Genomic DNA, 18,296 nt, shown 5'->3' with positions numbered 1-18,296 from the left:
AAAAAAAAAAAAAAAAAAAAAAAAAAAAAAAAAAAAAAAATAACAGCCGATTAATTACCTGCCTGGTAACATATTTGTCTTAACTCACCTTCGTATTGTATCTGAAACCACTGCTCTTGCAGTAGATCACTAATTTGTTAGTAAGCATCTGCTCTCAACTATTGCTAAGGTGTTTCCTGGTAAGTTTTTTGTTATGTTTTGTTTTGATAAATGGTTCTGACTTTCATAGGATACTTTTGAATTTATTCTGGTTAGATTGGAAGTTCTTTGTCTTCTTTCACTTCTTCAGGAAATGTATTTTGGAAATTGTGATGATGGATTGGTACCAAAAAGCCAGTCAAATTTTAGACTTAGATCAACCAATGACAATTAGTTTCATACTCTGAGCTGTGAAAGTTTGGATTCCTTTTTTTTTTTTTTTTAAATAAATTCCGTGGCTGATTTTCTGAAAATGTCATCTTTTCTTTGGTAACAGTGTGCATGATAGTTACGATGCTATGCAGATTTGCTATCAAATTCAAAGCAGTATCAATAGATACTAACAAATCACTGCCAACTCAAACCACAGTAGTACAACAGTACAGTTTACGTTATATACAGACTTGCATTCTATATATAGAAATCCTTAGTTCTATATGTTTATATGTATGTATATATAGAAAATACATACATATGTGTGTGTATTTCTTTTGAAATAAATCACCAATATTCACCAGTATGGATCTTATACAAGCAAGACTTATTTTTAACTTAAACAAGACTCAAAAGTCTATACTTTTTCTCATTTTGCAGTGCTATACTTCAAACTTTCTTCTAATAGCATCTCCTTACTCTTTGATCGGTGTTTACCAAAAGGTTATTTTAGTTATTATATAACTTCCATCATTGGATTAACACAGAAATTTAAAGTATTCCATGGTGAGACTGACAACTGATCAGTACTCAGATATGAAACATGGATTTTGAATAATTCTGCTTAATATATGTGTATGCTGATTCTTTGCATCTTAATACATAATTTCAGACTTGACAAGTACTATAATAACATCCATTTTAATCTTGTTTATACACATAAACATAATCTTATTATGCACATAAAGAAAAGCATGCTTTTAATTTGTACTGAAGAAATGATACCTTTGTTAGAATTTTTCATTTTTGAAAAACAAATTAATCCAAAGGAGAATGATAGTTAAGCATTGTAAAAGCTCCTTTCTTCATCAAATATGTTGCTTCTCCATGGTAATTTGCTAGTGAGTTATTAATTCATTGTCTTCTTTTAATTATTCTCCAGATGATATTTACTCCTAATAATTGTGTGTATCCTCAGATATTCAGTTGCCTTAAATTTGGCAAGCTATGAACAATGAAACAAAAACAGTTGTATTAAAAATAAACTATAAAGACTTACAAATGTAAATCAAGCTATTACTAATGCTAAAAAATATTTGGATCAAAAATAGTGAAGACAAATATCAGTGATATTTAAACAATGTCCTTTTTCAAACTATTAATCTTTTTAATGCACTTAGGTATACAATTGAGGTCAGAAGTGGGTGGAAATGCAAAGGTAGAAGGGTTACAGGAGGCATCAGTAGTGTCTGCTATACTGGTATTCAGTGCGGTTCAGATACCAAGTAAGAAAATCTTTGTGAACTGTCTAAGTATTATGCTAATAATCAAGAAACCATGGAAATACAAGAGCATTATTAGTGAAATAGAAGGAATGGGAGCTATAATTAAATGCTTAAGGTTGAGAGATAGTGAGATAATGAGTATAGATTACTCTTTCAAGAAACTGGTTGAGAAAGAAGGTGAAAAATGGGATGGTAGGTGGAAGGGTAGTTCTGACCAATTGAGAATCACTTTTTGAAGACAGGAATATCATATAGTGAATAAAAGCACAGACTGTTGAGTCATATTGTCAGGGTTCAAATCCTAGTGCTTCAGCACTAATTAGTTGTGTGATTTTGCACAAGTTATTTAAATTCTCTGTGCCTCAGTTTCGTCATCTGTAAAGTGAAGGTAATGGAAGGAATCTCATGAGGTTGTCATGAAAATTAATGAGTAAATATGAGTATAATGTCAAATTGAGTGCCCAGAAAATAGTATGTAATATTCAAGTGTTAGATATCATTGTGATCAGATTATGGTTACTTTAACTGGAGAGGTGAGTATATTTAAATGTTATTTTGCTGGAGCTAATATAAAGATATATAATTGCAGATAGAAGATAGAAACTATACGTACAGGAGATAGGATAATGTTTCTGAGGAGGGATGAGAAGAGGATATTCAAGCACAATTGAAAGATTAACTTCAAATGGAAGAATAGACACCTTTTTCCATTGTTTATAAGAGAAAGAAGGAGAACAGAGTGTCTCTCAGTGAGTTAGATGTTCTTATGTGAAAGCTTTGATTTCTTTTTGAAATTTTAGTAGGATCATCATCCGTGAGTAAATGAAATTGTTAAGGGAAGAAAGTAAGAGTGTTGAGACAATATAGAATGCTTTAAATGGTCCTATTGAAAAATGAAAAACTGATTAGGTTACCATTGTAGGCATGTTAATGTCAATCTGTATTCTTGTTCAGTTAAGGACCAAAATCATTTTCCTGTACAGGAGCATGGGTGCGCATACAGACACACACACCCCAAGAAAAACTGCAGTAATAAAGATCAAAGTCATTTAGAGGGGGAAAACACTAAAAGACTATTAAATATACAAGCACATATTTTAACTCTATTATAATGATTATAGTGACTGTTTCTATTTCTAGCAATCACATATCCCCTTGACTTTTACTGTATAATTATGAATAAATTAACTTTCTAAGGATGTTTTACATGGGCAATTTACTTACTTAGTAATTAAGCATTTTCTTCTAATTGCAAAATACACTACCCTCTCATTATTATCATTTTTTCAATTACTTGGTTAAGTAATAAAAAATGTTAAACTGACTTTTTGAAAACAATGCTCAACTTGGCCATTTTCAAACAAAGATATCGCAATAATAATAAAGAACTATGCAGTGTGAGCAATTTCCACGTTTTTTACAATATTGTATTTTAAAATAGATAAAAATATAATTCATTGTGAAATATCTGAAAAGATAGGTAGGTTCCGTAAACAAGTGGGCAAGTAGATGTTTACATTGAAAAAGATCATTCTGGATGGAAGAATAACAATTTTACCATGTAATATTTTCTGCAAGGATTTTCAGATTGTTTAATTGTAATTTTGATAGTTTTTGAAGTAATATTAAATACTTACTACTTATCAAAAGATCTTCCCTCTTACCTTGATAGCTGAAAGATCGACTCTTTTATAGAGAAACCTGTTTCATTGCCCAGCTTTCCAAAAAATGGAAATAAAAATACAGATAAAATGGAAGTATCTGACTCAAACTTCTGTTAAAAATAAAAAAAAAAAAAACTTTACAACCATCTGCTTTTCTCATTTGTGGTTTTCCTTTAATTATTATTCAATTTAATTTATTGGAAGTCAAATTCAGGAAAATTATGATATCTTTATTATTATATGACTTACTTTGTAATGAATCTGCTGCTTAAAATTTTTTCACAAAATAACCAGGAACCCATTTTTACTAAAAGAAAAAAAATTCTCAGTAGATATGAATTGAAAATTTTTGCTGTGTTTTCAGCATAGTTCTTGCAAATGATTTAATGTTGCTGCAAAAATTTTAGAAACAATACTTGATAAACTGATTTGCATATAACCTAGATTTTTTAATATCTAAAGAAGGATTAGTTAATTTTTAAATTTTGGATTAAATACAAATCATGGCTTCAATTTTTGTATAAATAAATGGCAATACTAAAATTATTCTTGGTAAAAAATGACATAGATAATTCGTATAAATCCAATGATGTTTGACTTAAGCATTAAAAGAAAGTAATTTATGACTGACTATTGGCCTTTAGGAAAATATTAAATATTTTTATTATTATTTTTCAAAATATGTTTAAAAGTTACAACATGTAATCATTTGAATAAACAATTTACATCGATTTTTCTTATTTATTTATTTATATTATGAATACTCATGAGATACAAAGCTAATTATCACCCCTCATTCCCATGATGTGAGGGCCAGCTTCACACTGGCAGCATATCCATTACCAGAAATTGCATCTGTTCTCCAGGTCCCCCACCCAACTATCTCCAACCTCCCTCCCTCTCCCACTCCGGTTCTCCCCCCACTCCACCCTGAAGCCCAAGGCATGCTCTCTCCCTCTGTAAGACCAATGTGCCACTGTGGTCCCTCTCTCTTTCCTTCCCTTCTCTCTAAGCTTCCAGATAAGAGTGAGCACATGCAGTATTTATCCCTCTGTGCTTTGATTATTTCATTCAACATTAGTTTCTCCAGGTTCATCCATGTTGTTGCAAATGAGAGTATTTCATTCTTTTTTATGGCAGAGTAGTATTCCATGGTGTATATAATACCACAGTTTCCTTATCCAATCATCAATTAATAGACGTTTAGGTTGGTTCCATATTTTGACTATTGTAAACAGAGCTTTGATGAACATGGGAGTGCAGGTATCCCTTCGACATGATTTTTTTTCATTCCTCTGGGCATATACCTGGAAGAGGGATTGCTGGATCATATGGAAGATCTATCTGTAGTTGTTTGAGAAACCTCCATACTGTTTCCATAGCCATTGTACTAATTTACAGTCTCACCAACAGTGTAGGAGTTTTCCATTCTCTCCACACCCTCACCAGTATTTGTTATTCACCATCTTTTTGATTATGGCCACTCTAATTGGGGTGAGGTGGTATCTCAATGTAGTTTTAATTTGCATTTTCCTGATGGCTAGTGATGGTGAGCATTTTTTCATGTATCTGTTGACCATTTTTATGTCTTCCTTTGAAAAATGTCTATTCAGCTCCTTTGCCCATTTTTTGATTGGATTATTTGGTTTTTGACTGTACAGTTGTTTGAGTTCTTTATATATTCTGGATATTAATCCCTTGTTGGATGTATAGTTTGCAAATATTTTCTCCCATTCTGTAGGTTGTCTTTCTGCTCTTGTTTGCAAGAGAAAATGTTTGGTTTCTTGAAATAAATTAGATGACTTAGAAAGTGGAAAATACGCATTTTTCATGATGGATGTTTTAGTAATGCAGGATTCATGCTAAATAATACATGCCAGTATTGAAGAAGATTAATTTATCCTTAGAAACCTTATCTGTGTTTCTACCAAATTTAGGAAGAAACTCAAATAGAGGTTTTTATGGGCTTCCTTTAACAATAAAAATCCAAGAGGGAAATATTTAGAGAGTAATAACAATGACTATATTTAAATATAAGGTAATAATTTAAATTTTGTATGGAAGAATTGTTTTATATTAGGAAATCTTTTCATATATCACTTATCAAATCAATAAAATTTAAAAGATCATATTTCTTAATTCAATTATCACTATTTATTTTAAAAGTATTCATAAAAATGTAGAAATATATCCTTAACATAATAAAGTATATAAAGTATACTGTTACACTAAATATAAGGAATATTAAATACATATTTAAATATTTTACTAAATATTACACACACTTTGTAATATGTGTTTCAGAAATGTTTTTCAATTTTTGGTATGAAAAATTATTTTTGGTGTATGCTGGAAATGCATAATACAAAGTGTAAAATTTAATAAAATACTTAAATATCTACCTAATGTTGCTTATATTTACTGTAATTGTATGCTTTATAATACATAATATATCCCATATTATATATAATATGTGTTATACATTATATTATACAACATATAAATTATATTATATTAATTATATATTATATTATCAATTAGAGTGTTATAAATATTTAATTATGCTATTTATCATATATGATATCCATAGATATATATTACATCTATAGATATATAATTATTTCTATGTAGATGGATAATTATTCTTAATAAATTTATCATTTGAAATATTGCTATTAGCCCAGTATTTTATTAGAATAAATCTAAATTTATTACCTAATGAGGTTCCCTATAGACACCTTGAAGAATTGAGTGTTTGTATATGTTAATATTAATTGAAAAAGTATACTTTTATCCATCTGTCATAAAATTGGTATAAAGTTTTAGCTAAACAGGGCAGTATAATCTATTAATTATTAAATTGTTTCAATTAATAGATCAGCAACAAATTAATCTTTGAGATTAAATGTAGGAATTAAGATTCCTTCTCTTAGGTTATCTTGGGCATATTTATTATCTTTTCCAAAGACTGTGATGTATTCCAGCAAGTAGGAGGTGTTTCAGTGACAGTTTTCTCACCATTAATTATTGTTTCTGCAATCATTTGAAGTCTCCCTACATAAAACCTTTGAAGAGTGCTAAAATGACAATTACTATAACAGTCTAGGTCATAAGAGATGATGCTTTAATAGTCCCAATGTACTTAAAGATACCCCACAGAGTCAATTGTGGGCATGTGCTACACTATAAAACTGTCTTGAGATATTAAAAACCAGGTTACTGTACAGTAATTCAATGTTTCCTGAGAGTAAAATATTAACTTCTCATATGCAACTTTTTACAGTTTTGAGGACTAAGCTTAGAATCATGAACTTAGAGTTCCTTCTGAATTGATGAGTAATTATGAATAATTCATTATTTTTCATTTTTGTATGATTTGCTCTCGTAACACAATAGAAAACACAATTTCTGATCCCCTGTCTTCTAGGAATGTTCAGTGTATAATGATGCCTGGAAACCTGAAGAATATCTAGTTTTGTAGTTGTATATCTGACTCCATTGGTGATAAAGAAAACCTCTTTTATTTTTGAATAGAACACATATTCAATGGGAAATGTGTCTTAGCAAGTCTCTTTCTTTCCTAAATATTCACTGTATTTTCTGGTCAATTAATTATCCCTTAAGTTTCTTAAGACAATGACTATATCCTGTACGTCTTTTATACTCTCCATGCTCCAAAAGAAAAGAAAAAAGAAAAGAAAAAAACAACGTATTGAATAAACTCAAACTTAAAGAAATTGCCACAACTTCAAAATCTCTATAGAAATAGTTGAAATAAGAAGACGGGTGGAATGGGGTACTGGCAATCAACCAAATATTTGTTATTTAATATAACAATTCATATTCTTTGCACATATTTTGGTTAGCTTCTGCTATTTTCCTAGGTTTTATAAACAGAAGGTAATTTCTCCTTTCCAATTCATGATTTCCTCCTACTTACACTTGCATTTTACGTCAGGACTGATTCACAGATTCAGACAGAAACTGCAGATTCCTTAAAAAACAGTTTAATTTAGGATAATTGCAATAAGTTAAAAGGTTCAGAATCTCTCATATTTAAAAAATGTTCTATGAATGATAAGCAAGAATAATGAATAATAAAATACTAATCCCAAATGTCGATCCATGTGGGAGAGTCTCCCTACCTGGCTTTGTCCATTTATCCCATTACTTCTATGAAAGGAGGCCAACATCACATTCTACATCTTCTTTATTGAAAGAATTTTCAGAAAGTGTGTAACAAACCAGACTTCCATTGAGTGAATACTTGAGATCTTAATATGTACAGACATTCTAGCGGATTCAGTGGTGAACAAGGCAGGCAAGGACAGACAATAAGTAATTACAGGTGCTCTTAGCATAACTAAGACATAAGTAGCATTCTTTGTAAGTGTATAGCAAGGAGATTTTATGTGGCCTAGAAAGTCAAAGAATACTTTCCTAATGTAGTGACATTTGAGGAAGAATTATAGGATGAGTAGATATTAGCCAAGAAATTATGTGGTGGAAGAGAATTCCAGACAGAAAAAAACAGCATGAGCCAAGATTTAGCATCCACAGGCTAGGACAAGTTTAAGAAAATTTTTTAGAAAAATAATGTTAAGAAGACATAATAAACAAAAGAGAGACTTACATAGGATAGAGCAGGGGAGAGCTATATAGGCTTAAAGACAAGGAAATTGAACTTTATTCTGAAGGCAATGGGAAGACATTAAAAGGCTTTACAGAAGGGAGTGACAGTAAAGTTAGCATTTTTAGAAGGATTTTGTGTAGGGAAATTCTACAGAAAAATCTCTATTGTCTACCTGGAGGGATAAGAAGGCTGGGGGAAAAAAATGAGACTAAAATAAAAGCTAATTGTTCAAGAAATAAAAGTGATTAGCAAGTCCAAGAAACAAAAGAAAATGCCATCAAATGCTCCACTTGGCACTGTGGTAAATACTTACATGGTCAGAGTAATGTAAATACTTTATGGATTTGGAAGTTCCAATTATAATTCATGTTTACATTGTAAAAGTAAAGATGACAGAAGTTAGAAAATTGAAGTGAAGGAAGGAAATTGTTACTTTCACTTGGTAAACCGTCTGGAGTTCTCATAACAAGAAGTAAAGGTAAATATGCTACATAAAGTTACAAAGGAGACCAAGGGAAAAATTAACACTAATGACACAATTATAGCATAAGGAAGGAGAACTTGGGGTACTCTAGGTGGCTACCTCCCCTTTTACAGCAAGAAGTCAATAAATGATGCCTGTAATTAATCTATGTAAGAAATAGAAACAGAAGCATATTGCTAGAGATATGGCAATAACAAAACACTTAGCAAAACACCTTCAACGCTGGAGGAGTGAGACTGGCGGATTTGAATGTGGATCCTTGCTATTCATTATAAACACCCTTGTCAGATCTCATTTATAATATTGTACTTGAACCAATTTTTAAAAATAAAAGTATATTAGAATTTTAAGTGGTAATTATTTTATAGTCTCTTTAGATCTGAAGGGATGAACTTTTTATCTTATGTTTAAGAAATAAAGTATTGCATCCTTGCTTCTCAAAAATCTTTTTATCAGTGACTTTTAAATGTATCAAGTTATCTTTTGCATTTAGCATATTACTACAACTAATACAAACTTTGCCATTATTCATTTTTTTTTACTTTGCCAGCTTAAGGATAACTTTTAACATCTGGTTTAGTTGATTGTACAACTACCACTAGTAGTCTTCTTTACAGAGTATTCTGTTGTTTTTATTTTTCACATCAAAAGAAATTGATATTTTCATACATTCTTACAAGTCTTGTTAGGTGCGAGGGAAACAGACAAGAAGAAATGCTCCTACTTCTTTTTTTTTTTTTTTCTTTTTGTCTTTTTTCGTGTCTGGCAATGGATCGCAACCCTCGGTGTTGCGCCCGCACCACGCTCAGCCAGTGAGCGGGAACCGGTCTCCACATGGGATCCGAACCCTCAGCGGGAGCGCCGCCTCGCTCCCAAGCGGTGCACTCTCCAGTGCGCCACCGGACCAGCCCAAAATGCTCCTACTCCTAACGTGTTATATTCTAACAAAGATTACTACCTTTTTTTTTTTTTTTCCTTTTTGTCTTTTTTCGTGTCTGGCAATGGATCGCAACCCTCGGTGTTGCGCCCGCACCACGCTCAGCCAGTGAGCGGGAACCGGTCTCCACATGGGATCCGAACCCTCAGCGGGAGCGCCGCCTCGCTCCCAAGCGGTGCACTCTCCAGTGCGCCACCGGACCAGCCCAAAATGCTCCTACTCCTAACGTGTTATATTCTAACAAAGATTACTACCTAATTTCCAGATACACTGGCCACTGTCCAGTACCTCTCTTCTTAGAATATATTCCTTTACTCACTCCCGCCTTGAAACTTGATCTTTCTTTGGATTTTGCTAATCATGTATTTCTGGTTCTGCTCTCACATCTTGTTGGTGGTTAGTAGAAGTACCCTTAACTTGATCAAAATGCATGGCCCAGCTGCTTTTAAAATACAGGTTCCATTTTTTGCCTCTTTTCTCCTCATTTGATACGACCTCCCTCAGTGATCACTTAATTATTGATGACATGTATATTGCCTTCTCTGAGTGCCTCAGCTATATATAAATACAAGGAATCTTCAAAAAGTGCATGGAGGGGCTGGCCCGGTGGCGCACTGCGCTAGTGCGCCGCTTGGGAAGAGCGGAGGCGCTCCCGCCGAGGGTTCGGATCCCACATACAGACCGGTTCCCGCTCACTGGCTGAGCAAGGCGCGGGGGCAACACCGAGGGTTGCGATCCCGTTGCCGGTCCCGGTCCGGTATGGGGGCGACACTGAGGGTTGCGATCCATTGCCGGACACGGAAAAAAAAGACAAAAAAAAAAAAAAGTGCATGGAAATATTTGTATTATCTTTTAATTCTATTTTTCCACAAACATTTTGAAGTACCCTTGTATTAGGATGTCCCCTGGGCATTTTAAACTTAACTTGTAAAAAACTGAATTTATCTTTTTTCCTCTACTCTCACTCAAATATATTTCTTTATGTCCTAAGTTAACACAGTATTTGGCAAATAGCAGTGGTTCCGAAACTACACCTAGAGAACCATTGGGACACAATAATCATTTAATATTTGTTAGATCAATAATTACTATGAGTCAATGAATGGTTAAAATGAGTAACAGAGACTCAAAAATCAAACTTAAAGAGTAAATGGTAAGAAATATTCATAGAAATTTAAAACTTTATTCTGAAAGAACAAGAAAGATCATTCAGTCTAATACCCTCTTACTGTAAATTAATAAACTGAGGTCTAGATGGGTTAAATCACTTGCATGAGGAAAAATAACTATATTCAACCAGCCTTGCTTTTCCATAAAAATAAAATAACTTCATATGTAACATTTGTATTTAGCTAGTTAAGTAATAATTTTCCAATTTCAGAAATGGAGATGAGCAGATCGTGGTTTCCCTGGACGAATAGGTCTTTGTACACAAGCACCGATTTTCTGGACATGAATAAAATACTCCTAAATTTTAGTGCTGCTCCCTGTACAGCTGATGTACACAGCAAAGAAAGGAGAAATGTAAAGTTCAATATGTTGGTTAAGGTTTCAGATTCTCACCACTCCAAGCAGTGTTTGGGAAAGCAGTATGTTGAAGAAAGTAACAGAGATGATTTGACACCTAGTGGTCTCAAAGACAGCTGAATTCTTTATTTTGCCAGAACTAATAGCACTTCTATCAATGCATACCAGTAAGTGTGAAAAGTACAGCAGTCTTGTTATCTTAAGCTGTTTTATTATATTCCCAAGTTTGGATATTTGATAGGACTCATCAGACTCCATAGAGTCTAGGGCTCTTATTTAAAGGCAAAGGATACAATGCAGCAAGAGAAAGAGAATACAGACCAACACTGAATGTCCAAGAGCCTTTTCATAACATGGGTTCCCTGTGGGCCCATTCTCTGGGCAACTGGAGCAGGCTGAGTCTCTGGCTTGAACTGCCAAGACCTGTGCAAGGACTCTTAGTTTAAGGAGAGCTCACCAACAAAGCTCTCAGTGGCTTTATAAATAATCAAGGCAGACTAGTCAAACCAAAAAGGCTAGTTGCAAATTATTAGTGCAGACGCTTATCTTGAGGGTCTCCAATGGAGTTGCAGACTCCAAATATTATGTCAAATATCCTACTGCCATCTTTTTGGCCAAGAGTAACAAGATACACAGACATTTCCAGAAATAAAGATAATACTTTTCTAGTCCAGCTATAAACCAACTTTATCATACATAGAAATCTTGTAAAGAAGGCCACTGAAACTTCTTTTCTATGGACCAGCAGCCTAAGAAGCCAAGCAGGCTGACTCCCAGGTCTCTAGAAGTGGGCTACCAAAGCATATTGAGGTTAGGTAGGCCTGCAGATTTTGAGCTCTCCAGGGAAAATTGGTAACCCAGTCCTTCCCAAGTGTTTATTAGAAGCCACTTACACACAATGGTAGCAATAGCATTGGTGCTATAAAATCAAAATGTGATATCATAATCAAGTTGCTTCAGAGAGATGTTCATTGGCTTGAAGGCTTTAAATACTTTGAGGGGCAAAGTCTCATGACAAAGTAGAATTTCCTTTAAAGGTACTAGTATCTAAAAAGTAATATCCAAGCAATATGAATTTTATGTGTGAAGAAAGTATTCAGAAAAAATAGGAAAAATACAATGCAATGAATTGCTGTTTCTCATTAGATATGTCTGTTATCAATTGCCAATTACAATTACAATAATTATGAACAAGGAGTTAGGAGACATAGAGCTCTGTTATCAGAAACAAATTTGAGAAAATCTTTTTCATATATACGGACATACTAACTGGTTATTTAAGGGAAAAATCTTATTCTAGAATTTTTATCCAGTTTTTTTTTTACCTACTTTTTTATTTCTACTCAATTCTGTCATCTGTCTCCCTGATATTCTCCTAAATCCTAAATCGGAAGTCTGACATACTCTCTTAGTCCTACGTACCTTATAGGGCATCTATGTTGCTTGAGTGTCTATGATTTGCAAACAGCTGCTGCAGTCTTTGCCTTTAGATTTAGAATTAATTAGGTTCAGATCTTTTGCCAGAAAATCTAAGATAAAACATTTTGCAATATTCACAGTTACAAGATTCTTCTGCCAATTAAAGAACCAAACAGTCACTTCCTATTTTATTTTAGAGCTCAACCAAAAAAAAAATCTAAAAACACAGCATTACATTTTTTTTTCTCTTGCCCCGTCACTGGCTTTTTTGCTGCACCTTTAAATTCACTTTGAACTCCTTTCGTGCCTCCTCTCCACAACACCTCAGCTCTTTACAGGAAATGTTTACCTAAATAAAATGCTTTAAACACTGTGTGACTCAGAGTAGGTACATTAGAACCTGGTACATGAGTTCATTCCTCTTAAAGAATTTCTTCTTTTTGCTACTGAGTTCTCAAATTTTACTGAATGTAGCACAAAATAAAGTGATACAATGATTTCTCATTCAGCTTAACAACGTTTTCTATTTTCTTTTTGCTTTCCTGACAGTATAAGCAAGTGGAACAATACATGTCATTCCATAAGTTACCAGCTGATATGCGTCAGAAAATACATGATTACTATGAGCACAGATATCAAGGCAAAATCTTCGATGAGGAAAATATTCTCAATGAACTCAATGATCCTCTGAGAGAGGTAAGATTTATATATTCCTCAGTCTTCATGGTACATGATCATTGTTTATTTTCTCATTTCATGAGATATCCCCAAGTCTATGTTATGACACTACTCGGTGGGGGGGAGGGGGAAGAGCTAAGTGTTAAGATATCATTTTTCCTGTTACTCTCTTTTATATTTCTCCTATGTTTCTTTTCATTGTTAAAAAAATACTATGAAAATTATTTCTCTAATTGTGATCCTCAGAACTGTTCAACTTTTTGTATTTCTGGCTCTCAAAATTCCTTCTTATAGCTTCATTGCCCATATCCTCTCGATCTCCCATTCGTTTATGCTTATCAAACCATTTCTTTACTTTTTTTTTTTTTTTTAATTTCCATTCTCCCTCCTATCTTGATTTTCCTTGTTCATCTCCTTTATCCTGATCACGGACTGACCTGCTGCAAGCAATTCATTTCCTAGTACCTCGTTATAACACTTTGCAACATCAATAACCAACTCTTTGCCTTGCATCATCTTTCAATCCCTACCCAAAAGTCTTCTTTCAACCCTTTAGAATGTTCAAGACGCCCCTAGACCAAAAGAACATGGTCTTGATTATCCATATTTCTTACACTGCTTCGCTCTCTCTTCTTGCTTTTTGTACTGACCTTTACAAAAGGTTACTGTGTAATTATTACATTGTGGTTTGATCTCCACTTATTGACCAAAATTGCTTTCTTTAAAGTTATCAATGACCTGTTAATCATCAAATCCTATGTCTTTGAGCTGTTTCTGGTACTTATTTATGCTGATAACTAAACACACATCCTGAATCTCCTCTTTGGGCTTCTTCAACACTGATCCCCTGGCATTTATTGTGTCTTTGAATTTATTTTTTTAAATTTCATCTCACACTTCAATTCTGTCAATTTGAGCTCTAACTTTCAGAAATAAATTCTATTTTCCTAAAAGCTACATGTTATCCCCTGTCCCCACATATATAGTGTGCAATGTAATAAGGCACTATCTTCCATCACTAAACCATTTATCTTTTAAAGTCTCTCTGTACATTTTTCAGTCATTTTTCCAAGTCACTTGTAATGGAAAACTTTAGTTCTTTTTTGAATCTTTTTTTTCCCTCTGCTCTATATACCCTATCACCAAATGCTGTCAATTCTCTTTGGTAATACATCTCACTCCCACATCCTTGCTTCCTTTCCCAGCACCATCCAGCTATCCTGATTTTTCTTACCAAGGCTATTTGTACTATTCTCTCTGCTTTGCCTTCCAGCCTTTGGTCTGTTTTCTCTAACTACCATTTAAAGCATCACTACCAAATTAATTTTTGTTTGTGTGTACAAGCTGGCTATTTCTCTGCTCAGAAACTTTTAGTCTTTACCTTACAAATTTAATCAAATATAGACTCCTTTGGTTAATATGTCAACCCTTTTGCACTCTGACTCCAGCTAAATCCTCAGCTTTCCTTTCGCCTGCTGCCCTACATGTTCCAAAGTGGCCTACAGCCAAACTGTGCAACTCGCTGTTTTGCAAAAATAAATGACAATTTCTCAACCTTGCACCATATGTTTTTCAGAAATGCCTCTCTACTGTTGGCAAAATCTAGTTCAAATAATACCTCTTTATTTCTACCTTCCTTGATCTACCGGACTGGCTCTGATCTCTCTTTTTTCTGACCCCTGTGCACTTAATCCATAACTCTTGCGTGCTACTCACTGTTCTATGTTACTATTTTTTCAAATTTATTTTCTCCCATTTGTCTCAAAAATTCCATAAAAGAAAGAGCCATTTTGTTTATATTTTAACATTTTCTTAAATATTTTTATCCAAGTAAGGTCTTTGCCATTTACCACCATTTCTAAATTTCTGTATCCATTAAGTTATTTGTATTACTTTTTTTCTTGAAAAGTCATAAGATAGCAGTTAAGAGTTTTGAAAATGAAAGAGGATTTTTATCCAAGTAAGGTCTTTGCCATTTACCACCATTTCTAAATTTCTGTATCCATTAAGGTATTTGTATTACTTTTTTTCTTGAAAAGTCATAATATAGCAGTTAAGAGTTTTGAAAATGAAAGAGGCTGGGCCGGCCCAGTGGCGCACTGCTGCAGTGCCCCTCTTGGGAGCGTGGCTGCACTCCTGCTGAGGGTTCGGATCCCACATACAGACCGGCCGCTCACTGGCTGAGCGAGGTGCGGGCGCAGCACCGAGGGTTGCGATCCCGTTGCCGGTCCCGGTCCGGTACGGGCGCGACACTGAGGGTTGTGATCCGTTGCCGGTCAAGAAAAAAGACAAAAAGGAAAAAAAAAAAAGAAAATGTATAAAAGAGACCGGCCCAGTGGTGCACTGCTACAGTGCGCCGCTTGGGAAGTGCGGCAGCGCTCCCGCTGAGGGTTCGGATCCCACATACAGACCGGTTCCCGCTCACTGGCTGAGCGAGGTGCGGGCGCAGCACCGAGGGTTGCGATCCCGTTGCCGGTCCCGGTCCGGTACGGGCGCGACACTGAGGGTTGTGATCCGTTGCCGGTCAAGAAAAAAGACAAAAAGGAAAAAAAAAAAAAAAAAAGAAAATGAAAGAGGCTAATATGTGTTACTTATTAGCTTATTTTCCCTACAAAGTCCTAGGCCAAGCTAGAATGTATGGATCTTTTTCCTTTGGGAAATATAATTCAAACCTTTTCTTATGTATTTTTAAAAGAAAGCAATATATCATTTGTTTTAACAAAAATCTATCCATATACATTGCTTTATCTCTTTGCTGGAATACAAAATTTGTTTTAAATCAAAATCTTCTTCACTACAAGGCAGAAGCTGAGGACACTGGACTAGGTTGGGTTGTCAAGGTAGGGTGGGGCATGTCATAGCAGAGAGACAAAGGTAGTCCAAGAGACAGCATCAGAGATAAAGATAAAATGAAAAGACAGGAAGATATGATAAAACTAAAGTTATATTCTTAGGAATCAGGGAAAAGATTGCAGTATATAATCTCTCTTTTTTTTTGTTTTTTTTTTTGACCGGTGAGGGGATCACAGCCCTCAGCATGGTGTTGTCTGCACCATGCTCAGCCAGTGAGCACACCGGCCATCCCTATATAGGATCCGAACCCATGGCCTCAGTGCTACCAGCGCCGCACTCTCTCAAGTGAGCCACGGGGCCAGCCCAGTATATAATCGCTTGAGGGAATGCAGAAAGTCGACAGAACAAATTTAAAAATTAACCCTAAGAAATTGCACCCTTAAATGGGAAGCATTCTTCTGTGCTAAAATTCTCAATGTAACGCAAAATGCGAATAACAAGAGAAATTTTTGTATTATTTGTGTTTTTTTAACTGTCCTTTCTCTTGCCACCACGTAATTTACAGTTGTCTTCAGTGGAAAAAATGTACTTTTCACTTTTACCAGCATCCACAGACATATCTCCACTTTCCTCAATTCCTATACCATTCAGCCACTAAATTATGACCAATTTTCCCTCTTGTCTTTTCAAATACCACAGTTTAGTTCCCAGCCTCTTTTACCTCAACTTCTAAAGTGCACTCATAAGTTTTCTCCCTGGCTTGAATCTCAACTAGCTCAAATGCACCCCATCATAGGACTACCATATTGATTGATATAAAACACAAATTTGACGATGTCACTCTCTTCTTAAAACCTGAACATGATTTCCCATCCCCTGTGGAAATAAGCCCAAGCTCCTTAACATGGCACAGGAGACCTTTCATAGCCTGCCTCTGTCTTCATTTGTCTACATTAATGCTTCATCCATAAGGTATTGTTAATAATTTCTCTGGGAAAAAAATGCTGTTGATTGCCTCTTTGCCTTTCTTCATGCTACCTTCTCTGTCTTCAATTCAGTTATCTTCTCCTTCCCAAAAAGTGCTCTTACAAGGCATTATCCTCTTCATAAATTGTTCCCGACCACTCTGCCTCTATCACATTATTTATCATTTGTCGGTTTATTGTCTCTTTTAAAACTATGCACTTCTTGAGGGTAGAAGTTGTGTCTTAACATTCTTGTATCTCTAGTCACCAGCATGTAGTAGAAACTCATGAAATATTTACCGAGTGGACAGTCTTCTTCAACAGAATTACGAATGAAAAACAGGGTAAGAATCAAGGCTACTTGATAAAATTAGAGACCCTAGAAATGGAAGCACAAAATGCTCCAGACACTTGACACCTTAAAGAGGTGAAAACAATGTTTTTCCATTTGCTCCTCTGCTCTTCAGCTTTTACTGCTCTTGCACCTGAATCACACAAAAGTCTAAATTAAATTTTATACTGAGTTGAGACTTTCTTAGAAGGAAAAAAGCATGAGCAGTGTAGTAAAGCAAGGAAAGACATGCCAGAGAGATGTCAAAAGTCATGTTTTTTGAAGAAAAGGTCAGTTCAGTAAGAACAATGAGAAATATGCTCCGTATCAAATTGGAGTACTGTGTACCTGCTACATTCAAGTCATGGTGATACATCACCAGGAATATCTAAAAAGTGATGAAATACATCATTCCACCTTGTGAAAGCTGCATTTTACTTAGGAGATGAGACATAAACATGCAAACGTGTGTTTTGGTCACTGTTGTACTCTTAGTGTCTAGAAAGTGCCTAGCACATAGAAGACCTTGAGTGACTGACACAATAATTGTCAAATGAGTGAACTAGTGTACTCAGAAAGGCAAAGCTAGATTATTTATTTATTTTGTGACAAAAGTCAAAAATAAGATTGCATATCCACACACATCCCATGCAATTGCTAATCATATATTCAGTTTTGAGTCAGCATCCATGTTATCTTATAACAAGACTTTTAACTTAAAGTGCTCCGTTGTCCAGAAGGCTCATATTTATGAAATAAATAGTTTGCATAATTTGAGATGCTAATGTATAGATAAGAGCAGTGATTTGGGCTAACACACGTCTGGAAAGTCAGGAATTTATAAAAGTGAAGGATTGATCACACCCACAGAGTTTAAAACATACAACTGAGTATACAAACTAGTTTAAAAACTTATACAGATGAGTAATTCTTAAAAATAGGGAAAGAAAGTGAAATGCAATGACAATGAAAATGAAAATTATTCTATATTCATAATCAACTAAGTCCATATTATGTTTTATACCCCAGAATTTCTTTGCAATGTGTTTGAATACTGTTTAACATAAGGAATCTTGAAAATGTAAAATGGCACTAAGAATTTTATTTGTGTGACCTCTGAAAGCTCTTAAAAAATCTCATCTCGGCCGGCCCGGTGGCGCACTGGATAGTGCGCCACTTGGGAAGCGCGGCGGCGCTCCCGCCCGAGGGTTCGGATCCCACATGCAGA

General features: G+C 34.6%; 1 protein-coding gene across 1 annotated transcript in view; it reads left to right on the top strand.

The window, feature by feature from the left end:
* The window catches only part of LOC103605945 (potassium/sodium hyperpolarization-activated cyclic nucleotide-gated channel 1-like), a gene marked incomplete at its 3' end in the record, with an annotated part of 96,220 nt that extends 83,193 nt beyond the window's left edge, over positions 1–13,027 (top strand). Inside the window, exon 3 of the mRNA XM_008590537.1 lies at positions 12,851–13,027. Coding sequence (XP_008588759.1) covers positions 12,851–13,027 — 177 coding nt within the window. The remainder of the gene's footprint in view (positions 1–12,850) is intronic.
* Between the last annotated feature and the right edge of the window lie 5,269 nt (positions 13,028–18,296).

The sequence above is a fragment of the Galeopterus variegatus genome, unplaced genomic scaffold, assembly GCF_000696425.1.
Source record: "Galeopterus variegatus unplaced genomic scaffold, G_variegatus-3.0.2 Scaffold6186, whole genome shotgun sequence".
Taxonomy (NCBI): domain Eukaryota; kingdom Metazoa; phylum Chordata; class Mammalia; order Dermoptera; family Cynocephalidae; genus Galeopterus; species Galeopterus variegatus.
This window is presented reverse-complemented; position numbering and strand designations above follow the sequence as displayed.